This window comes from Dendronephthya gigantea, unplaced genomic scaffold, assembly GCF_004324835.1.
Source record: "Dendronephthya gigantea isolate DGI-Jeju-01 unplaced genomic scaffold, DenGig_1.0 000170F, whole genome shotgun sequence".
NCBI classification, from domain to species: domain Eukaryota; kingdom Metazoa; phylum Cnidaria; class Anthozoa; order Malacalcyonacea; family Nephtheidae; genus Dendronephthya; species Dendronephthya gigantea.
This window is the reverse complement of record NW_021163180.1, coordinates 135,170-159,421: the sequence shown is the minus strand read 5'-3', so window position 1 is coordinate 159,421 and position 24,252 is coordinate 135,170. Positions and strand designations below refer to the sequence as shown.

At 37.5% G+C, this 24,252-nt stretch overlaps 3 protein-coding genes and 3 pseudogenes across 3 annotated transcripts; 4 read left to right on the top strand and 2 right to left on the bottom strand.

Moving 5' to 3' along the window:
• Positions 1-1,499: 1,499 nt before the first annotated feature.
• On the top strand, positions 1,500-2,338 carry LOC114537954. The gene is made up of 2 exons (XM_028559073.1): positions 1,500-1,946; positions 2,036-2,338. Exons 1-2 carry the CDS (start codon positions 1,500-1,502, stop codon positions 2,336-2,338), a joined length of 750 nt encoding a protein of 249 aa, XP_028414874.1.
• A 2,219-nt stretch (positions 2,339-4,557) lies between these two features.
• On the bottom strand, positions 4,558-6,049 carry LOC114537953. Its single transcript, XM_028559072.1, has 3 exons — positions 5,367-6,049; positions 4,897-5,054; positions 4,558-4,649 (listed from the first exon to the last, which is right to left on the bottom strand). Exons 1-3 carry the CDS (start codon positions 6,047-6,049, stop codon positions 4,558-4,560), a joined length of 933 nt encoding a protein of 310 aa, XP_028414873.1.
• Positions 6,050-15,025: 8,976 nt separating this feature from the next.
• Positions 15,026-15,144, top strand: LOC114537968 (annotated as a pseudogene).
• A 371-nt stretch (positions 15,145-15,515) lies between these two features.
• LOC114537969 lies at positions 15,516-15,634 on the top strand (annotated as a pseudogene).
• Positions 15,635-15,758: 124 nt separating this feature from the next.
• Positions 15,759-15,877, top strand: LOC114537967 (annotated as a pseudogene).
• Positions 15,878-23,101: 7,224 nt separating this feature from the next.
• Positions 23,102-23,797, bottom strand: LOC114537952 (A-kinase anchor protein 17A-like). The gene has a single exon (XM_028559071.1). The coding sequence runs from the start codon at positions 23,795-23,797 to the stop codon at positions 23,102-23,104; it is 696 nt and encodes a 231-aa protein (XP_028414872.1).
• Between the last annotated feature and the right edge of the window lie 455 nt (positions 23,798-24,252).

Here is a 24,252-nt window from a genome sequence, read left to right as displayed (position 1 = left end):
AACACACCAGGAAATCATGTCTGGGGAACAAATTAAGAGTTTCAAAGACTCGCAAAACAAAGTCATCGATCAGAAGATTTTGATTAAAAGAATTTGATACAAACAATGGTTTCATTCATGAACAAAGTTGGGCAAAATCCAACATGAAAAATATCATAAATCTATCCAATTTGTGGTTAGTCAATGCACAATTTGCAGAGAGGCGTGGCCTTTAAAGTCTAAACCAAAGTCAGGAAAGAAATAGGGGGTCTCAAGGTTTCCGACGCCATTAGCCAGGGGGTGCAAAAACATTGGGGCAAGCGCGCGACCAGAGCGATTTCCCATACAAATCTATAATGAGTGAGCAAAATTTACATTTGCGCATTTTGCTTGATTTTTGCAAAACGACTAAAAAGTTAGCCAATTTAATAATTGCTGATCGATTATTGGGTTTTTGTTGATATGTGGCTGGAACTTCATGTGAATCAGAGACCGGGAAGTGTTAAAATATTGCGATTTTGTCAATGTGCTTATGGGAGCTGTTTACGCGATTGGATCTTCACAGACAACCTCCCTTTACTTGATTTTTGTCGTGGTAAGTGCTAAAATGAAGAAATTTTCAGCACAACAAGAAAACAGGAAAACACATATGGAGATAATGTGTAACTTGATAGCCTGTGCCAGCTGTGCGGTTGACAATAACTGTTGTATTGCTTTTGAAATCTACTACGAGTGGTGTCACATATCACTTAATATAGCGCCTGCTCATTGTGTATTCACTGTGTCTGGAAAGCTCTTTTATCTATTAAATTTTTCGAGCGTTGTCTTACTTGACTTCGGTGGAAAGAGTATATATAATCATTGCAATATAGCAACAAAACAGCCAAAAGAAAGTCTCTCATATGAGGATTTTCTAGGCTGGGCGCTCTTCACGCTCAAAGACTTTTTGGGCATTTGTGGCCTAAAGCAAACTGGTACAAAATCGGAACTTGTGGCTTGAGCATTTGGGGCATATTAACTAAACTCTCCCAAAAAGTTTACACGAGAGCAAATATCTGCAAGCATTAAGAAGGAATATGAGAAAAGGCTTCAATATCACAAAATCAATACCGACCCAAACAGTTTGCCGGATAATGCCTGGAAGGACAGTGTAGCAGATTGGCCTCAGCTAGATGATGGTAAGTTATTTAGTTATATTTTAAAAGTTAAAGCAGTAGATGTTGATTATATCAGCAAATACAAAGATGAAAAGGCATATTCTTATTGGATGAGTGGATTTGTGGACACAGTGTATGTTACAGAATGTACAATAGCAGCCACCATGATTTTCTTAAAAGGCAATGTATGATAACCCACACAAAGCATGGATCTGTGTCAGAGGTAAGAATGAGCCTAGTGTTTTAACATCATGGTGCACTTGTATAGCTGGCACCGGGGAGGTTAGCAATCATGTAATAGCTATACTTTATAAAATAAACTTTGCTTTTCATTAAAAGTTTATAGCTCCTGCATGCACAAATATGCCACAAGGCTGGAATAGGGGGACAAGAAAAGAGGTAACACCTGGGCAGATAAAAAACTTCACTTTTAGAAGGGACAAAAGGTTGAGGAAGGTCACAAAACGAGATACTGCTTTAGATCAGGTTGTACCTCTATTTATTGAAGACTGCCAGTTAACCAAGAATCAGGTAAGTAAGATTGAAATTTCAACTAGAGGTCAAAACATCAACCAAACATGGTTTGAACAAAGGAAAGGCAGGGTTACTGCATCAAAATTTCATCAAGTGGCCACAAAGAGTGAATCACTGATAAAAAAACGAGGTAAGAAGGTAAATACTTATTCTCCTTTGGTTTTCCGGCTGCTTGGTAAGTCAGCTGATCTATCCCATCATCCACAGATTGAATGGGGTAGAATAAACAAAAAAGATGCTATACAAGCATTTATTTCAGACATAGCCACTCAACATGTAAATGGCATATATGGATTTAAATCATGTGGTTTATTTGTGAAAGCAGCTTACCCCTATCTTGCTGGTTCTCCTGATGGTATATTCCACTGCGATTGTTGTCCCCCACAACTATTGAGATAAAGTGTCCATATAAAGTTAGGGACAAAGATATCTTTGACAAAAATGTTGTCAAGGAGGTAGATTTCTTAGAATCTGCTGAAGGCCAGCTGAGGTTGAAATGTTCACATGAGTACTATTCTCAGGTGCAAGGGCAAATGTGGGTATGTGGCATGCAACAGTCGTATTTTATTGTATGGACCTCTGTTAAAAAACCTCTTTATGAGAAAATTTTATTTGATGCTGCATACTGTGAGTCACTTGTTCACAAGCAAAACATCATGCCTGATTAGCAGATACTAAAACTGGTATATTTAAATTTTAATCAGAACTGTCCATCAATTTTGAACAATATTAATCTGTTTTTAGATTGTCAAAGCAAACTCAAACGAGGATGTTGAAGCTCTCAATCAGGACAGTGCCTTTATTGACATTTTGTCAGATATTGGCAGCACATGCATTTTATCGGTAAAATGTTCACCAGGCCAGTCAGCCAACTTGTTATATTGTACAGTATTCTGCAGACCACTACTTGCAAATGGGAAAATATATTGATCATATTGTCTTAGTTGCATATTATGTACCTAGTACCTGTAGGTATAGGCTTTAACAATTGAATATCTTTTCAATAATATGAAAGAAGTTGAAGTAACTTGCAGGCACTCTCCTCTGCAAAGGCTTTTGAGTCAGGGGTGTGTGGGCAGCTGTATGAGTTGCTTCACCCACCTTGATGCCCCCCCCCCAATATTATCTCTTGTTATCCCATGTTCCCCATATATAACCCTACCGTGCCGTTTTTATTTTAATTTATAGAAGCCTCTGCAGAGACTGACTTGCAGGTGTAATGATTATTCCTCATTCCCACAAACTGTCACTTATGCTTTCTATGTTGTACTGCATAGGAACACATAGAATTTTCTTAATTATTGGTGTACCTGTATGGAAATTATGACAAGTGTACGCACAGTATAGACATTGACAATTGATATATATTGGGTTACCCTTACATGGTTTCTTTTCATCTAGAGAAAGAACAAACATGAAATAGTTCAATGCATACTTGGTCATTTTGTTCTTAACAAAAGGAAAGTGGCTCTAGACCAACTTAAGGAGGGTCTTCAAACCCTTGGCACTTTAGATATGATTGCTAAGCACCCGGATGTTATGGCTCCAATGTTCATTTGGATGGAGAAAGCACTCAATCCTGATTCTGTCAAGAGTAAACTGAGGTTTCCCCCTTTTGATGGAGACCATGTTGTTGAAGAAATGCTACGGTATTTTATTGATGAAAGCAGTGATCAGGGTAAGTAGTGTACCAGTATTCAAAATCATTTTGGTGGTGTTTATTATAATGATCACAGTAAATATAGTGTAATCACTACCGTAGGTTACCATATGTACATATTTGCACTGCATGACAGAGCAAGTTATATGATCATTTCCATCCTGTACCAAGAGTCCTGAACTACAAATTGCCTATTCTATAGAACTTCAACAATTTTTGTGCTTCGTTACTGGGACTTCAAGTCTGGCATGTGTGGATGAAATTAATGTGTATTTTGATGCAGTCGGAGGAGAAATCTTTGCCTCTACTTGCACAAAGTCATTACATTTGCCAGGAGATGTTGCACACTATGATGACTTTAAAATAGCTTTGCAAGTTGCTATCATGGACAATGGTGCATCATTCAATACAATGTAGCTTATGTTCTACATTAATTGACAATCAAACCCTTGGTGTTTTTTTTCTAAAACTGGCTAATATTGTTATAGTTGGGATATAATACTGGATTATGGTTAGATTTGTTATTTTGTTCTACGTTATGTTCTACTGTATGTTCATTGACAATACACAAAATCGTTGTTTCGACTGTGCATCCTACTATGCATTCTGAGGTGATACAGAAGTTGGTTTGGGTTCATAACATTGAGGAGAGAGTGCAGCAATGATTTACATCTTAATTTACATTTTCAAATTTGGTGACAATACAGTTCTAGATTATTGTTAGATATTGAAACCAACTTCTGTCTCACCCTGGGATGCGTAATAGGATGTGCAGTCGAAACTGCGATATTGTGTATCAAACTTTTAGTGTTGCATTTAATGTTAGATTTGTGGATTGAAGCTGCTGGTCATACAGGACTGATCATATATAGTTATAGTTGGTAAAATGGCAAATTATCCCAAAAAGGCAAGAACATCGAGGAGAATGTCAATGCCATAGCTATCACTATAGCGGAGTGGGTTTATCTGTTGCAGGAGTTCTTGGTACCTTTCATCTGAACAAGGTTGATTGGTAACTGGAACTTCCACGACACCATCATCATCAGGATCTAACGGCACAGGGCCATCATAATCAATGCCATATGATTCAAAATCTCCCCAAATTGAGATCATACAAATATAGAGTTAGTGCAATGTTTATTTGTGATACATTTGACTGATAGTCAGAACTTACATCAATGTTTTCAAAGTTATCCATCTCAGTAAACCCATTTCCTTGCATTCTAATTAGACCCAAGATGTACAACTGCATTGGAGTGTGGCTTCCAGCAGTTCTGATACTATGCCGAACGTATCCAGATTTCCAATTTTCCAGGTGCCTATTAAGGCGTGGTACATAAACAAAATGCAGGGCAAACATATGGGTCTCATTTCCTGGATCAATAATGTGTACACCCTCCAAATAACAAAAGAGACTGTAATAAATATACAAAACACCCTCAAACACATCCCTCCACAGTCGTTCAATTCGCTGGTTGTGTACACTTTTTTCAGCAATCATGCTGCCACGACCAGGTCCTCGGAGAGAATGATTAAGCATGTAAAGTGATACATGGACATTTTCACCTCCTTTGTCGGACCTCACCGTTGATGGCAGACCATATTGGGAAACAGCTTGTTCAAACAATTGCACCACAGTCTCTGCATAATTATTTGTACCACATTTCAGGTATACTGGGATTCTTGTGTAACCATCAATGCCACCATGAACTACAATCCTCCATCTAAAATGGGTTTAGGTAATAGTTTGTAAAATCATGATATTGAATACAGGGACACCATTTGCTATCCAACCCCCATATGGGCAAATGATACTCAAATTTCGGAAAGTAGGATTTTTGGTTTCTTACAGAGGACCCCTCAGGAATCATCACCATGATGGTAGGAAATCCTATTTTTTTACTGTTACCCCATGGAGTTGACCATAGGAATCAGTATGATACCATTATCTATAGAGCCATAGGGAGGGGGTACGTCGTCAGGTCAAATAATAATAATAGTCTCCTACGTCACTTCTCATTTGATTCATTACCTACCTAATGAGTTTGTGGTTTCCATCAATATGCCATAATGACAGAGGACCCCTCACGCTGTAAACTGCTCTTGGGGTTATCGACAACCACCTCATCGCCACACCTTCAGGATCGGTACGATGCATTGCCTCTCGCACCCTCGACTGTGTCACGTTAACAGACCTTGCCTTAAGTTGGGAGTATACTCGTCGATAACCAGCATTTGGGAACTCTGCTTGTACTCCTCTAACATGTTCGTCTAATTCACAATCACTCAAAACATCTCCATGTCTGACTGTGATGTCATATTCTCGTAGCCGCCTTTTTATTGTGCTTTTAGACACTCCAAGTGCATGTGCAATATCCGTTAATGAGATATCATATTCTAACATATACACCAACTGTTCCCTGGGAATTACAAACTTCGGTCTCCCTACTGCACTACTTGTGGATTCTACCGTGTTAACAAAATTTCTCGTATTTTCAAAATAAGAATTCAACATAAGCATTGCTGTCGTAATGCTGTCACGAACTCCCGTAAATCGATCACCAATGCGAACTACGTGGCCAAGAATCTGTTCTAACCGAAACATAACAAAGTCCGCCACATGTTCGTCCGGATTAGCCTCTAATCTTCTCCCAAGGTCAAGAAGAGAATGCCTCAGTCCTGTATTCAGTCTCTCTAGATCAAGATCCTCGTCCGCCATTTTCCTGATGGAAAACGACAAGGTTGCAAAACGTTACGCCAAAAGACTATACTTCATGTTATAGATATATATTGAATCGAACCCGTGGGCTCACTTTGAAGTTCGCAATGCACTATCGACGAATTCACCGTATCGATGAATTCGTACAGATGATTCATTTATACGTTCGATGAATACAAACATGACATTTACAAATCTTCGATGAATTCGCAGTATTCACACAGTTTCTTTGGCAAATTCATATATACTAACCATAGACGTCGACAAATTTACGTATATGGTATTTTGACCCCGATAAAGCGCCATACTTTCTGGCATGCATATTCGTGCATGTCTCCAGAGCGCGCTTAATTGCCGATACAGGTTGATGCCGGTTTCATCTGTTTCCACACTGTCTATCGAATTGTCCAAGTAAGTCGACTTTAAGATGGTTTCCACTGCAAGTGGGTATGCATCTTGATGGATCCTCGCGTTCTCTCAAACTGCACCTCCGTTGGTGCCGGATTCATACCGAAAATGACACAAGTAAACTCGTATATACGAAACAAGTGAACTTAGATATCTGGTTCTTTTTCCCCGTTTCAGTCATGCCACAGAACTCGAAAATATGGCAGGTTTGTTTCTTGAATCTCCACTTGCATGTACATTTCTTTTATGTCACAAGCTAACGCCGAAATCGGAGTTGAACATTGAAGAGTTCTCTCAGTAACTTTGGTCGCGAATGAATGACATTGTTTAAGGTTAGTCTGTCTGTTTTGGCCGAACAATCGAAAACAATGCGAACCTTCGTCCGTTACCTTATCCATGTGGATGATTGGGAAATATGGCAGATATCATACTTCAGGAGGAACCGTTTCATCTTTTCCCACTTTGCGTAAATAACCTTTCTCTACATACAACTCAATTGTATGTTGATACTCTTTTTTTACGATTTCATCATTTGCCAGCTTGCGCTCTGTGCTAGTGAGTCATGCCGTTGCATAGTCACCCGTTCCGAACGTTATTACTAATATACCATTACTATTATTACAGTCTTTTTGGCATTAAGGTATTGGGTTATTAACACAAAGCCAACCCATAGCCCGCATTTCCCGCATGTAGGTGTACATGAATCTGAATTCAAAATGGTGGCCTATTTTACATGTTTTGCATCACTTAACTAAGATGTTCTTTCAACCTGGCAAAAGAAAAGGAAACCTGGCATTCGCATATTTGATACCGCAAAAAAGAAGTTGGAGATTGTACCTTTTGCTTTTATTTCCGGCAACAATCCGCCCAGTACCATCGGTACGGGTGATGTTAGCGGCGTAGTCGAAGAATCAGATATCGATGATATTGGTGAAGACATACCATCACCTTGCACATCAAATTTAAGGTTGTACGGAAGTCGAAAATCAAAGTTGTGCAGCAACTGGGCCAATGTCCACACCAAAATTATGAGGACAGCACTTTTTATTCAAGGTTTCATGCCGCAGCAATGTACCTCGCTTGATTGCATGAATGCAGTTGACACACGTTACCATGATTGCCAATTTGGTGCATATTACTGTTTGGAATGCTGTAACAAAGTGCATAAACGCCAATTTCAATTGCACCATTCTGAAATTTATTTGGTATGTGATCATTGATGTTCTAGTTCAGTCACTTCAGTGATACCTGACCATCCACTTCTGAGTTCTCATCGACTTTAATAGTTAATTAACTTTTAGTTTTATATATAGTGCAAATTTAATGACTTTAAAAAACTCACTCATGCATGTTTTCCAAATTGCACTTGAAATCATACTATTACCTATACATATTGTATGTTTATTAATACATAGTAATAGTTATTATACTGTACGTATATCAAATATTTAAGAATCCTTGATTTTGGTATTATATGTAGCATGGTGCCTGGATCCAATACAATGTTCCAGAACGCATATCTTGCAACCTGTTCCATGTTTGTAGCGGTAAATACCAAAGGGCAAATACTGTGATAGACAATAAAGGTATGTTAATATTTTGAATATTATTGAGGCTTGGATTGCCCTAAATGTTAACTAGTGCAGTATTATATGTATTACAACTATATATGCAGTATTAATGGACAGAGTACACAATCAAATATTGGCCATATATTATAAATCTAAATGGCTGATAAGCATTACTCTTATACGAGATTACAGGCTATAGTGGATACTAAACTGTACAAAGTATTTCTTGAAGGCTGTGAACATGAACTTGAATATGAATACTGTACATGCTACACTGTCCCAGAGACTCTACTTTTCTATGGACTTTGGCCAGCTTCTCCTGTCGAGCCCACATTGGCATTTACTATCCACCTGATGAAACTCACTCTTGGATTGCTTATGGAATGCCAAGTATCTTTGTATGACATATCCAATCCTATGCAATTTTTCAAGCATCCTCTGCTAAAGGTATAAATATGTACCTATAATTATAAGCAGCTTACCATGTGTATTTTTCATATTTTCTTATTCGCAAGGGTAGCTGTTTACGCACCAGCCATAAAGCAACATGCTTTTGGCTCATATGGCAAGCAAAGTTAACAATATTGCCATTTTTTATCTAACCATGTCTTGTGATAATGCATTATGCTGTCAACTAGTAATTTTATTTTGATAGAAGAAGAAGTTTTATGAACAATTTCTAGATTCCTTTGAAGAGTTAAGGTCAATAGTATTATAATATTATAGTCAATTTACTATATATTTTTATAATATTACACATTACATGTACACTACCAAAAAGTTGTTGTCTTGCCAACATCTCATCATTTACCTCTCAGTCGTCTGGAATCCTGAATTTATTCTTAAGGTATACTACTACAGTCCAATTGATAGATATCACACATCATGTTTGGTGGGCCTATGAACTTTGCTATCATTAGTTGTGAGCCAATTGCAGCAGTGCATTTTAAGACACACAAGCAGTCATTAGACCAAAAAAAGCCATATATTTGTATTCTGTGCAACTTTTAAAATCTATTGCAGTTACTGCAGTATATACTGTAAATTATCAACTATTATATAAGCGTTTGTGCTGCATAAATGAAAGCCCCTAGGTCCCAATGCATGACTGCTGTACATTATGTATCTGTGGCATAATTATCTGATCTATTGGTCTTATATTCTATTGTACTGTGTAGTGTGTAGTGTGTACAGACGTTAGGTGAACAAATAAAATTTACGTTACACATGAACAGAACACATTCACTGAAAATCTGGAATGATTATGGAACTGCCATGTTATACAGGTGCCACTTTAGATCAACTGCATTCTATGATAATGAGAAGGAATGTGCTCTGCCAGATAAATTAAATTGCCCTGCATGTCCCCAGGTAAAAATTTCATTATGTGAGTGTGGTGTAACAATCCAGATATGAATACTGTACTGTTTCTGTCTGTTTTTCTATTCCATCGATTGTATAGTTCCATCAGTTCATATAGTTCATAATTTGGTTTAAAGAATTTTATCTTTTTGGTTTGAATTTTATTTTTGTGCCCATTATTACTGTGTTGCTCAAATATGTAGCATTTATACTAGAACTCTTATTTACTTTTCCTGTCAAATATATTTAATTTATTTTCTTTCATTGTAGACTGGTGGAAAACTCTTCATTTCATTGGATGCTTGCTTTGGGTTACCTCAAAAAAAATAATCCGGAAACAGCTATAGGCATACTCTAACTGCAAATATGTATTTCTGCAACCAGGTGTGTTGATGATTTTTTGAAATCTTACCCTCAACGTTCTTCTGCTCATTCAAAGACCGAAAAGTTAAATTAAACCTTTTCTACTTATTACAGTACAGTGCAGTGTGGTGAGGTATAGTACAGTAGAAGTTCTTTTTTCTTAGGAATGTAGTGACTTGAAGGCAGGTTCTGAGATTTCATTGAAGAATCGGTATGGTGCTCTTGATGAGACTGTAGTGTGTGGACTTGCATGCAAGCATGGTGTTGCTTTGGAGTTTTTTAATTTGAACAGAGGAGAAAGGTTATTCTACATTTGACTAAATATATCAATTATCAAAAATCGTTATTTTTTATGTTGCAGCTGTAGTTTTGCAATTGTTGTTGTTGTCATCTTAATAGTTTGTTGTCTTTGTCATTGTGGCCATGTTGTAGTAACACTGTAGTATGATTGTACTGTATTCTTGTACTTACCATGTTACTGTTTTTCACCTGTCTAAAATTTACATTACGTCTATTTCGTTAGACTTGGGTACGCAGTGTTTTTGCTGAACAGTTTTCTATCCAAAATTGATGATAGCGTTTTGATACATTTTATGTATGACATCTGCTGTTTGCTTGAAAGTCATCTAAAGGTGATAACTCGTTTGTCAAATTGAAAGTTATCAAAATTAATAAATATACCTGATAAAGAATAACTTTACATATTAAGTGACCTTAATTTTTAGAAGCAAAATAATGTTGAATTCTTGGCAAACTGAAACTGGCGTGCCCACAATTCCATGTCTATGGTCATGGTGCAAAGTGTCAGGTAAACTAATACTGTGCTAGGTACTTTAAACTTACCTCCATTCAACTACAGTACTGGTAAGAGTAAATGAGTTACTTTAAATACGCTATGTCGTGTGTATATGCTACTTTCAGCTGCTATACAGGGTGTATCAAAAAAATGTCCCAAATGTAAAATTTCCGTTTTGCAGGATATTTTGCAGAATTTGGCAAATTTTTGTGTTCCTAGAGATAGTTAAGACTTATCTGGTATATCTAGGCATAGTTTGGTTTTTCATTAACAAAATTATGTTACCGGGGGGGTGTTTCTTTTCACTGATATTTAGAGGGCTTGCGCACGAAAATGTGAAGCTGAAATTGAGATATTATTTAGCTGTCTAAAAGTAGGAAAGCTTTTTAATAAACTGTCAAAGTTTCAGGAAAAATAATGCAAACTGGGAGCAACGCGCGACCCCTAAAAGTGACAAATATTTCATTGCGCGCAGTGGATTAAATGCATGGTTGATTTTAGCGTGACCGATCTCGTGCAAGGCTGGGCAAATGAATAAATTAAAGCGAGAAACTGAACAAGAAGACAAAGCGATTTAATAATAAGATTCTTATTCTTGATGTTAATCCTCAACATTTTCTCCATTTCTTTCTAAGCAAACTGCGGCTCGTCTGAGCATGGTAAACACTGAACGGCGAACCACATTTGTCTGTCCTGCCTCAAATTATCCATTTCGTTCGAAATTCTTTCTTGCAAATCGCCTATGCTACCACCGGCAAATCTAGGCGAATGGACAGACAAATGGTTCGCTGTTCAGTGTTTAGTATGCTCAGACAATCAGCAGTTTGCTTAGAATGAAATGGTGAACATGCTGAGGATTAACATCACGAATAATTCGCTTTGTTTTTGTGTTCAGTTTCTCGCTTTAATTTATTCATTTGCCCAGCCTTACATGAGATCGGTCACGCTAAAATCAACGATGCATTTAATCCACTGCGCGCAATGAAATATTTGTCACCTTTAGGGGTCGCGTGTTGCTCCCAGTATGCATTATTTTTCCTGAAACTTTGACAGTTTGACAGGCTGTTTTTCATTGCTCGAGAGCAAATTCAGGAAGTGTCTATATTGTTATAAGGATACTTCCATGACGAGCGCTGAATGCTGAAAGTGCCTCTAAACTGGCATAGTTAAGTCAAAACTGAGTTGAAAAGAAAAATGTAATGTGCCTACTGCATGCTGCACCATTCATTTACAACCAAATTGCATTGCAAAATTCGAAAAATATATGCGAGACATAACTTCCTCCGGCATTGTTACAAACAATAGATATCCGTTCGTAGCTAGCGGTACTATATAAGAGACAATTAGAGCAGGCGACAAAAGGATACCTAATAAAGAAGCGTGCCATTATTATTCTGTTTACCATTGAGACAAGTCTCATGCAAAAGACCCCCACCCTAAACCCATAACAACACTGTGGTGCTACTGACTACTACTAACATTAATAATATAGCGAGTTACTAGTACGTATTTAAATACATCATTTGAAATTTAGAGAACATGTTACAGTGATAGCAGTATAGTGATTTCGTTTTCTAAAGAAATCCGTCAGGGCCGGCCAGGCAGAGCAGAATATTTGAGTATGCACCCCCACCTCCCCCCTGCAATTACAGGGTGTCCCAAAAAAAAAGCAACCACTTAAATATGCAGAACATTAATACAGCTCTAAAGCGCAATAGATAAGCACCTCTGGGAATTGAGAATGGCTCTTAATTCTTCATTTACAATGCTAAAAGTCATTTTAGCTGAACTATGGTGCAAACCCAAACAATATTAATATTATTGCGTATTTAAGTGGTTGCGTTTTTTTTGAGACACCCTGTATAGCTCTACCTTAGGCCCCTTATAAGCATCTTGATAATGATTTGGTGGACACTGGACATATTGTGCATTGGTAAAGCTTTGATGGTGGAATAGAGTGAGATGAAGATGACCATCATGTTTTTTCCTTCTCAGCAGTGTCCAAACACATTCAGGACAGACATATCCTGACAATGCCCCTCAATATCCCGGCAGTGGTTATGGTTATTCGGCATCTCCGAAGAAGGTAATGCGGGAGTCTAATTCTTAACAGTCACTGCACTGCATGATAGTTTCAATTGTCAAGTTAATTGACTTTCATTGATTATTTTATACAAAAAAGTTAACAGTACACCTTTTGCAGTACATTAACCCAAAACCAATATTCAATAACATTGTGCGATACATCAATAAAACTTTGGAATATTCATTTCAACAAACAAACAATCATTAGTATTTATTAAACTCATGCAAAATATACATTGGGCACAAAGAAGAAAACATACCACTTGGCAAGTACAGAAAACGAATCCTGCTTAAGGCTGCCGAACAGAACCTTGGATCTATAACCGTTGCTAAAAGCGCTGTGTGGCGTACAATACTGTGTGTGGTGCTGTAACTACTGTTAACATTGATAATATAGTGAGGCCAACAGCATCACGTTGATGCACTGCAGGTTGGAATTGAACCAACATTACCGCCAGGCTCAGTTTTTTTATTACTGAGTGGATGAAGCCTACCCTGGCTAACAAGAAGCTTTGCAGTTACTAGTATGTGTTTAAATAATGGATTGATCCTGCATCGAGATAAATAGCTTCATTTGAGTAGATTCTATTGAAATAGAATTTTTTACCCTGAAAAATGGGCTTGTACACTTACTAAATATACAAACATACAAGTATAGGTTATCACATAATGGGTGAGGTGATATCAGTTTTATCGCCCGAGGGACAATATTACAATATTTCAATTTTAATCGCGCAATATACTATATAAAACATATAGTATAGTGTATAGGACAGAATGGATGGATGCACTGACTAAAACCTGTATGAGTTTGACAAGACCACTAGATTTACGAGGTTAAGATATAATGATGATTTAGCGCCAGCGTTAGCAGGCAGCGACATGACTTTGAATACATTTGTAATTTCTGAACTAGCAATTGGTAAAGATAGTATAAAATTAATATAGAATCATTTGCAGTCGGGTACAAATAAGGCAACTGGGAAGCAAAGAATATGAAGACAAAAAATGTCCAGCGATGTATTTCTTGAAAATGATTGTATAAAATTTTTAAATGCTATTTGTGATGAACTATAAATGAATGTACAAAATTTAATCTGTCTTTCGAGCGATACCTTTTCGCGGCCAAGCCACAAAACTGTTAGCTTCCACAAAACCAGAATGTGTGGGATATTCGTCATACGTCTTGACACCATCAACCACACAGAATAACACCATCAACGGAATCCAACCATCCTTTAATTGTAGCCCATGAACTTCTGTTTGGTCTGTGACTTTTCCATCACCAATTTTTTGGCCAATCTTGTCTAACAAGATAATCATGTAGCCTATGTATAACACAATATCGAAAATGAGAAATAAAACAGCTACATTTGGATCAGATAACAAAGATATGTATGAGACCACTTTTATTTTTCTCAACGCTTAACAACGCTTTCTGTAGTTTCAACTATGATGACTCGGTAGCTTTAGTTTCGCATCCTGATTTTTTCTCCTCCCTAGCTTTTGATACCCGTTTGGTTCTTGTGGGTTGCGTGCCAGTAATGGATATCATTTGCGAGCGAGCTGATAGAAAAGCAAACAGATTGGTTATTATCGTAACGTCAGTAAACAATAAATGTAAAATGTACATACAATATTTCATTAATGTTCTCTTTTCTGGTAATTATGAGGCAGCGAGGTGTGTTGCATAAATGTATAATATACTAGTACAAAAGGCACTGCTCACCATAATTGTTTTTTCAGGTAGACCAGTTTTCTCAACAGCCTTTTGTATGAGGTCCTTTTTCTTTGTTCTTGTCCTTCCATCATCCCACATTTGTTCCAAAACCTCTTTCAGTTCTGCTGTGATATTAGTTTTCGTCCCTGACATCTTGAAGGATCCTGGAATTTACTCTACAGTAGAACCAAATAAATATGAAAATAGTGCAATAATGTCTGTTGTTGTGTATTAATTCAGTGCTTAATTGAAATAAAGATTTGAAATTCAATGATAAATAAAATCACCTAGTGTTAGACAGAATAAAATCTGAAAATTGCCCGGTTATATATATTCATACAGAAGTACACTCATCAATTTGCCCAAAAGTAATATCTTTGTTTAACTTTCCCCAAAAAGATCAAAGCTCTTGTTTTCTCAAACAAGATGTCTACATCCATACCACTTGCAAAGCACCGGTTATTGTCTGATCAGCAAAGTTAAAACAAGTCAGAAGAAGTTAATACTTGGATGGGTGACCTCTTAGGAATACTTCGTGTTGTAGGCTACTTTTGATTTATTCATAGAAAATTATTCCAATGTTCTCATTAATTTGCCCAAAAGGAATATTTTTGTTTAACTTTCCCCAAAAATATTCATAGATTAAAAGTTCTATTCTTCTCCAACAAGATGTCTACATCCATAGCACTCGGAAAACACCGGTTCTTGTCTGATCACCAAAGTTAAAACAAGTCAGGAGAAGTTAGTACTTGGGTGGGTGACTTCATAGGAATACTTCGTGTTGTAGGCTCCTTTTGATTTATTCATAGAAAATTATTCCAATGTTTTCATTAATTTGCCCAAAAGGAATATTTTTGTTTAACTTTCCCCAAAAATATTCATAGATTAAAAGTTATTGTTTTCTTAAACAAGATGTCTAGGTCCATACCTCTTGGAAAGCACAGGTTCTCGTCTGGTTACCAAAGTTAAAACAATTCGGGCGAAGTTAGTAAGTACTTGGATGGGTGACCTCTTAGGAATACTCTGTGTTGTATGTAGGCTGCTTTTGATTTATTCATAGAAAATTATTCCAATGTTCTCATCAATTTGCTGAAAAGTAATATTTTTAACTTTCCCCAAAAATTTTCATATATCAATAGCTCTTGTTTTCTCAAACAAGATGTCTACATCCATACCACTTGGAAAGCACCGGTTATTGTCTGATCAGCGAAGTTAAAACAAGTCAGAAGAAGTTAGTACTTGGATGGGTGACCTCTTAGGAATACTTCGTGTTGTAGGCTCCTTTTGATTTATTCATAGAAAATTATTCCAATGTTTTCATTAATTTGCCCAAAAGGAATATTTTTGTTTAACTTTCCCCAAAAATATTCATAGATTAAAAGTTCTATTCTTCTCCAACAAGATGTCTACATCCATAGCACTCGGAAAACACCGGTTCTTGTTTGATCACCGAGGTTAAAACAAGTAAGGCAAAGTTAGTACTTGAATGGGTGACCTCTTGGGAATACTTCGTGTCGTAGGCTCCTTTTGATTTATTCATAGAAAATTATTCCAATGTTCTCATCAATTTGAATCGTCTGATCACAGCAGTTAAAACAAGTCAGACAAAGTTAGTACTTAGATGGGTGACCTCTTGGGAATACTTAGTGTTGTAGGCTCCTTTTGATTTATTCATAGAAAATTATTCCAATGTTCTCATTAATTTCCCAAAAAGAATATTTTTGTTTAACTTTCCCCAAAAATATTCATAGATCAAAAGTTCTTGTTTTCTTAAACAAGATGTCTAGGTCCATACCACTTGGAAAGCACAGGTTCTTGTCTGATTACCGAAGTTGAAACAATTCGGGCGAAGTTAGTAAGTACTTGGATGGGTGACCTCTTAGGAATACTCTGTGTTGTAGGCTCCTTTTGATTTATTCATAGAAAATTATTCCAATGTTCTCATTACAGGTTCTGTTTCGATTTCACCAAATCCCTTGATTTGTTCATCAATCTGACAACAGGACAAGTCGTTGTCAGTGTGTCGGGACAAAAAAGTTCTAATAATGTGCATTCTAGAGTTAGCTCCGTGCCACTATTCTGTAGCTCCAATGCAACTCCATCCGAGCGGTCCAAGTTGTGCAATTGGACTTTCTGGCTCCCCACTAACATCTGCCCTTGAATACAGTAAATCTGCATTGTCCACTCCAATTAGTAAGTTGACTAATCCTTCTTTTGTTGGTATTGCGAATTCACAACCCTGTAAATGTGGCCAGTTTGCTTTGCTCTTTGACCAATCCTCTACTTTGTATTTTCCTGTTACATTATGAGGACACGTCTTTGCACTAATTTCATCAACACTTTCAATCACGACATTTACTACCATTAGCTTTTAACCACACTGGAATGGTACGGAGCAACAGTGCCTCAGCCAAAGCCACATTGATTACTTGCCATGTTTGTCTGACTGCCTGCTCCCTCCTGTGACAGTTCTTTCTCCTCAACTTTGTCATCTTTCTTTGGTGCAGTTTCATGTAACAAGTTGTGATGGCTTCTTTGGCACCCTTGCACTGAACATGTCTTTGACCGGGTGCAATCTTTACCAACGTGATTGCTTGCAAGGCATCGAAAACATAACCGTTTCTCCTTTGCCACCACCCAACGATCGCGCACACTCATGGCAGAAAACACTTTGAAAGACCAAATCCCATGATTACCCCCACATGCAGTGCAAGGTGCCTTAGATAGCCCCTATCCAATGACTTAGACTTCCCCCTGTCATACGTTCTTGCTGACTTTATCCTAATTACTTGAGCCATTTTTGTAGCTCCGCACAGATGATTACTTCTTCTTTTAACCAATCTCTCAAAGCTTTCACTGATCGTATGTTCACTAAGCCACCGACTGTAATTTTCCACTTGTTTTTCTGAGTGTTTCCAGAAAGACTTTGACCCCCCAGTCCATGAATTGCATCAAGAGCGTTTCCAGAAAGACTTTAACGTTATCTGGCCATTTTTATGTTCACAGGCTCACTCTCTTCATTCACAAGGCTAATAAATAGTTCCCAGTAGTCTTCTAATTTAGTTTTATCTCCATGGTAGATTGGAATGGTCAAAGGTTTAAGACAATGGGTGGTACCAGTAGCACTATTTTCTGAACTTGGTGGGGGTGGGCCCTCTTGGTCTGTTGTTCATTCCAGGCTAACATTAGCTGTGGCCGAACTGGAAACAATGTTGCTGGTCAAACTCGCTGGGTCTTCTATGTTCACTGCTGTTGTTAGGCTGCCATGTCCCATTGTTGTTCCGGTTTGGCTTTCCGAACTTGATGGGCTCCCTTTATCTGAATCATGTCCTTCTTCAGAAATGGTTGACAAATACTCTTTTATAACTTTTTGCGCTTCCTATGCAGCTTGATGTCCATCAAGCTCAAACTTTTCTTGTTCTTTTAGAATGGTATCCTTAGCCTTGGTATCATTGGCTTTAATAAACGCTAAACACAGCTCATCCATTACAGATAAGCCTGCTTCCAATGCCTCCCACAAGGCCTCGATTTCTCTTTCAATGTCAGCTTGATTCAGTCTACTCTTCTGAGCACACAGCTTCTCTAAATTATGTCTAATTTTTCTCACAGCTGTTTTTCTCGCCCATTTGTCTTTTAATGCAAGTACTGCCTCTTCCAGCTCCTGATTCCTCCCAGCACTAGATACACTTGATAATTCTGGTTCGGTATCTAGCATTTTGCCGCTTGGCCCAGTAGCTGGGTTGCCTTTTATTGCTTTCATATTGAAGAAGTTTTCCTAATGTTGTAACTTTTTAAATCTGTGTCTTTCGAAACCTTTTGTAGAATCCAAATCAATGATCCTAGCTTCCACATTTATCAATTAAGTCCCAACTGATCTCCAACTAAACTCGCTTTCCCCAGTCCTCACACACTTTTAACAGCTTGTCCACACAACTTGGCAATACGAATATAGTCTTATATCAAATAAAACTGCCGTCCTTTTTTGAATGCCTTGATATCATAATTTTGCTGCACTCAATGAAACTGTGTCGAAAACATTCCAAATGTTGTTTAAACAAGGAAAAACCGTACCTCGAATTTACAACAAGGGCCCGAAATGCTGTTGCAATACTATTCCAAAATACTGTAAATAAACCAAGGATCCTCGAGAGCCATATTGTCGATAAATTTTCTGATTTTAACCACAAATGTTTATAAAAGAACCCAAGTTCTTCGACTGTCCTGGCATATGGGGTGCCAATATTGACAATATTCGCAAGAATTTAAATATCATTCCCATTCACAAAATATGTCAAATTTGCATTCGCAAAGCAAAAAATGTCGAATTCGCATTCGCAAAATGCCAAATACACGTCAGTGATTCGCATTTGCAAAAAGTCGAATTTGAATTCGCAAAAAGTTGAATTTGAATTCGCAAAAAATGTTTGAATTCGCATTCCCAAAATATGTCGGAATTCGCATTCGCAAAATTTGTCAGCTCACTGGTACGTCACTGCCACTCAGTCACTGAGCTATATAATTGCACTCAGTTCACTGCTGACCAATATGGCGGATTTACGTTCTGTTTTGGAAAGCGCACAAAACCTTTTTGTTGAGATGTACCGCATTTGAAGGAAGTTACTACCGCTTCGCTCAAAATACCACTGATTCGTCGAGTGGGTTAAATTTTTCGTGTCGAAGCGAAAGAATACATGGGCCCGGGCGGCCGCAAGTGATAATCACAAGACAGCAAATAGAGGCACTTCAAGAAATTCACTTTTCATGGTCTAGCATTGCCAGGTTACTTGGGATATCAGAATGCACACTGGAAAGAAGACAAGATTTTCAAATGCCAACAGGAAAGGCTTGTTACTCTAATATTTGTGACGAGGAACTAGATAATGTTGTTTCTGATGTTATTAGATCAAGTCCAAATGCTGGTGAAACTCTTGTTCAAGGTGCATTACGACACCGTGGTTTACTACTTCAACGTTGGCGTGTTCGTGAAAGTTTAATGCGTGTCAACCCTATTTCTAGGGTACTTCGTCGACGTCAGCTCATATATCGCAGACGTTATCAGGTCAGGGCACCAAACTCACTCTGGCATGTGGATGGTAATCACGAACTAATACGGTGGAGATTTGTTGTTCATGGAGCAATTGATGGGTACTCAAGACTTGTGACATTTTTACATTGTAGCACAAACAATGAAGCAGCAACTGTGTTGCAATATTTTACTCTATCTGTTGAAAGTTTTGGGTGTCCATCAAGAGTACGCACTGATATGGGTCTGGAGAATGTTGATGTGGCACGGTATATGCTTGTCAGGCGTGGTATTGGCAGGGGTAGCATTATTACAGGTTCATCCGTACACAACCAACGAATTGAGAGATTATGGAGAGATGTGTATCGTTGTGTTTTGTGTAAATTTAGAAATATATTCTTCTATATGGAAGAGAATAATCTTCTTGACCCCCTCAATGAAGTCCACCTGTTTTGTTTGCACTTCATCTACTTGCCACGTATAAATAAGGCACTCACAGAATTTGCAGAACAATGGAATCAGCATCCTATAAGCACAGAAGAAAATCAAAGCCCATATCAACTTTAGGTGAGTGGCATGCTGGCATCAGTAAACTCTCATTGTACAGCAGTTCGTGATGTAATTGATAGTAATGATGAGCAGTTACAGTATTATGGTGTTGATGAAGATGGCCCAGTTGTTGCTTCTGATGACAATAATATTGTCAATGTTCCAGCAATAAATATTGAATTGTCTCAAGAACAAGAACAGGTAATTGGGAATCAAATTGATCCACTAACGGAAGACAATAATCTTCGGATGAACATGTACCTAAGAATGATAAACTTGCTAGAATAGATGAGGTTAACATTACAGCAGTACTAGTAATTTGTGCACAAGCAATGTTTTACTCATTATCACTGCAAATCAATGATGGTGACAACATAAATACATAATTACTAACTATGTGAAGACAATTTTTGTAAGTCCTTTGGAATTGATATCCTTTTGTTAAACAAAAACGAGGTGGCTAACAAATTGCAATTTAGTCCACAACCATAACATAAAACTAATATTAAAACTTTTCATATAATGAACTGTGCTTTGACTGATTATAGTTTCTGGTCTCGTCCTTAAAACTGTCCATATCCTTTAGCACCAAACCCTAAAGCTGTGTTCATTGCTTTTTCAAAGTCTGCAAAATCATTGTGACAACAACGCAGTCGAATCTTGTTATAATATGCTGCACTTTCTGGAAGTGTTTTAGTCTGATCCGCAAGTAAATCAACAGAAAGGTTAACTTCGGTAGAAAGACTACTGTCACCAGTCCAAAACTGGAGGAGGTTGGTTGTTGATGGTACAACTAAATCAGGATCTGAAAAATTACAAATATTTAGTATTAAATAAATCAGAATTTTTTTAATTATGTGCACTCCTACATTTCAGGCATGATTTATTCACCACATTCAATCAGGCAATGAAACCAAATGTGCTAAACCGAGCCTTTTACTTCATTATGTTATTCTTGTTGAGAGCACAACCTGTAGTGCAATTGGTTGGTACATTTCATTGACTAATATTCAAACTAGCATTTATCCTTAGTTAAAATTCTATTTAAATTTAGAAATCTCTACAAACTGCAATGCAAGCTATGCTGTATAGCTCTTTAAAATATTGTCAACTTTTATCATGGATATCCAGCCAAGTATGGGAATTTTCAGTCCAACTGGTACTTTCTGTCTGAATCTGCAAAGTTTAACATATCAGAAATTATATACTTGTAATTGAGCAACTTTGCATGATATTACGGATTCATATTTATTTATTTACTTATTTATTTACACAGTATCAATAGGAGAAGGTGCAGCATTTATTTGAGAGCAGCATTTACGTTCGAGTAATTATGGCAATTACCTTACAGATAACTGCTGATAGTTCAGGATCTGGAATGTCATCCGGGACTGGGGTCAATCCCGCTGTTTCACCAGAAATGAGGTACTCCTTGAGGACAGTGGACAAACCATGTAGACCAGGGCCACCATGTAAAATACTGTGTGCTATAAACTTTCTTACTGCAACATACATACCACACTGCTGCAGGAATGGATTTGGAGTCGGAAGTTTATTATCTATTTTACCCTCAAATAAGGGATAACTCCCATCCCCAGCACTTATAGGATCCTTTGCCAGTGCTGCCATTCCAACACAAAAATAGCGAGTTTACGTTTCACTTTTCTCGCGACGGCGACGTCATGGGCTCGCGGCGTCCGCGTCCAGGTAAATTTTAGTTTCCGAATGATAGAATGGGCGACGACGTCGCCACTATTTAGCGCCAAATTTAAATTGCCTCTTTCCAAAAAAAACAAAGCAGTCTCGGAGAAAAAAAGAAGAATACAATGCTAAATTAATAACCATTATAATAACTATTGAACGAAAAAAGAATGCCTAAATGGCGGAACATTCGGGAACACCTTTTGTACTCCCATTACGAAGGTTTTATTGACGACGAAGACTTTCTCCTCTTATACGACTTGCATACAGCCAAAAGTCCCGACCTACCATATTGGAATTACCGCAAATTTGACTTGGATAGATTAAGTGATGATGAGTGCATAACAGAATTTCGTTTTCTTAAAAATGATATTTACCGTTTAATTGATCTGATAAGGCTACCACAAGAGATTCGATGTTACAATGGGCTAAAAGTAGATCTCGTTGAGGCCGTGTGTATATTCCTTAAACGTTATGCCTATCCTTGCCGGTACTTGGACATGATTCCTAGATTTGGTAGACCCGTCCCACAATTGTGTATGGTGAGTAATGCAGTGATGGACCACATGTATTCAGAATGGAGTCACTTACTCACAAACTTCAATCAGCGATGGTTGTCTGCTAACAAAATAGCGAACTTTTGTAATGCTGTGTATCAAAAGAGTGGTGCTTTGCAGAACTGTTTTGGTTTCGTGGATGGAACCGTTCGCCCAGTTTGTCGACCAGGAACAAACCAAAGAGTTTTGTATAATGGACACAAGAAAGTCCACGCAATCAAGTTTCAATCTGTGGCAGTTCCTAATGGACTTGTGGCTAACCTGTATGGTCCAGTAGAAGGTAAGCGACATGACAGCGCCATGTTGGCAGAATCTGGCTTATATAACCAACTGCAAGACCTAGATGTTCTACCAAATGGAGACCGTGTATGCATTTACGGCGACCCAGCTTATCCTTTTCGTGAACAATTACAAAGTCCATTTAGGGGAGTAAGAATAACCCAGGAGCAACAGGAGTGGAATACTGCTATGAGCAGTGTCAGGGTCTCAGTGGAGTGGATATTTGGGGATATTATCAACTACTTCAAATTTCTTGACTTCAAGAAAAATTTGAAAATCCAACTTAGTGCTGTAGGGAAAATGTACATTGTCTGTACTCTACTTCACAATGCTAGATGTTGTTTATATGGGTCCAATACATCAAAATTTTTTGAGATTGAACCCCCATGCATTGAAGAATACTTCATATAAGACAATGCAGATGTGTATGGAGAACCCAACTTTTTAACACAATGAAACAAAAAGACATTGCCTGATCTACACAGACATGCATAAAGTTATTGCACAAAATATTACATTTACACTTTTAATAAAACAACAGTAACTAAAGCATTTACCTGTTAACTTTCAAACAATTTTTTCCACTTTATGAATTGTGAATAAGTGTAATATAAACTAAAAACAATGAAACAATACTGTTATTGCTTTTGTGCAATGTTTTGCATTAATGTAAGCAAAGCAGCATTTTGAACTTGCATTTGTTGCATTAACTGCTCTTGTTGCCTTTGCTGTGCTACCATAGCATTATTCAATGCACTTGTCAGGGCTTCTTGTTGGGCAATCAAACTATCCTGTTGCAATTTTCTTTCTTCAGCTTCTGCTCTTTTTAGTTTCATTTCTTCTCTCTTAAGCTCTGCATCTACTTCAGCCTTCATTTTAAGGTAAGCAATGGTCTCACTACCACTTGATGATACATTTCTTTTAGGTTTCTCACCTTCATTGTTGGTTTCAGCTTTCCGTTTCTTGCTAGCAGCCAAAGTTTCCATAGATAGCTGTCTCATCTCCACAGCCTTTGCTGTTTCCATATCAGCTTTCTCCTTCTTTCCAGCTTCCTGTCGGTCATCCTCTTCATCTCTGTTTTTGAACCGTTCTATAATGTCTTCTATGGAAATTTCAAACTCACTGTGATCTGGAGCAATCCCAGAAGCTCTTTCTTCCTCCCTTAGTTTTCTCTTTTGCTGTTTCTCAAGCAAGTTGTAATGATCACAAACCGATTTTTGGGTTACATAAAACTTTGGATTGTCAAGGTCATTTAATGAATCACTTATCTGCTCCCAAATTGTCCCTCTTTGTTGAGATCCCTTTTTATAGTTCCATGGTTCCAGCAAATACATTTCTCGAATGAGTATGTCATTGTGTTCATCAGTCCAAGACATGGGTTTCTTGCTATTAGAGGAAAAAAATCTGAATAACTTTAGGGAACTAATACACACAATAGCCTGGTACAATACACACAAAAGTCTCACAATCCGTGACAACTGACAAACCAAGCTCCTAGTCTTAATACTGATATGAAATAGATAAATATATTTATATACCTGCCATATACCGTCTACATATTTGCATACCTTCTGAAAACACCGCATTTTATACTATACGAATTTTTATTCATTTCTACGAATAATTTTTTTATTCCGAACTGCTTTTTATTTTAATAAATCCTAATTCAACTACAGTTTCGTGAAGATTGATGTGGAATTAAACACAATACACTGCACTAAAACATCACATGAGAAGCTTATCTTTAATATATATTTATGCCACAGAAATGTGTAGAAACCGAAATTTT

Bases quoted from the DNA above. Each gene is read 5' to 3' on its own strand.
- LOC114537953 (XM_028559072.1), bottom strand. From the start codon at position 6,049: ATGGCGGACGAGGATCTTGATCTAGAGAGACTGAATACAGGACTGAGG. The intron at 5,055-5,366 runs GTAGGTAATGAA...AACCCATTTTAG, and splicing joins GGAAACCACAAACTCATTAG to ATGGAGGATTGTAGTTCATG. The intron at 4,650-4,896 runs GTGAAAATGTCC...ACGCCTTAATAG, and splicing joins GGTGAGGTCCGACAAAGGAG to GCACCTGGAAAATTGGAAAT.
- LOC114537954 (XM_028559073.1), top strand. From the start codon at position 1,500: ATGCCACAAGGCTGGAATAGGGGGACAAGAAAAGAGGTAACACCTGGG. The intron at 1,947-2,035 runs GTAAATGGCATA...TGGTATATTCCA, and splicing joins CAGACATAGCCACTCAACAT to CTGCGATTGTTGTCCCCCAC.
- LOC114537952 (XM_028559071.1), bottom strand. From the start codon at position 23,797: ATGTATTTGCTGGAACCATGGAACTATAAAAAGGGATCTCAACAAAGA.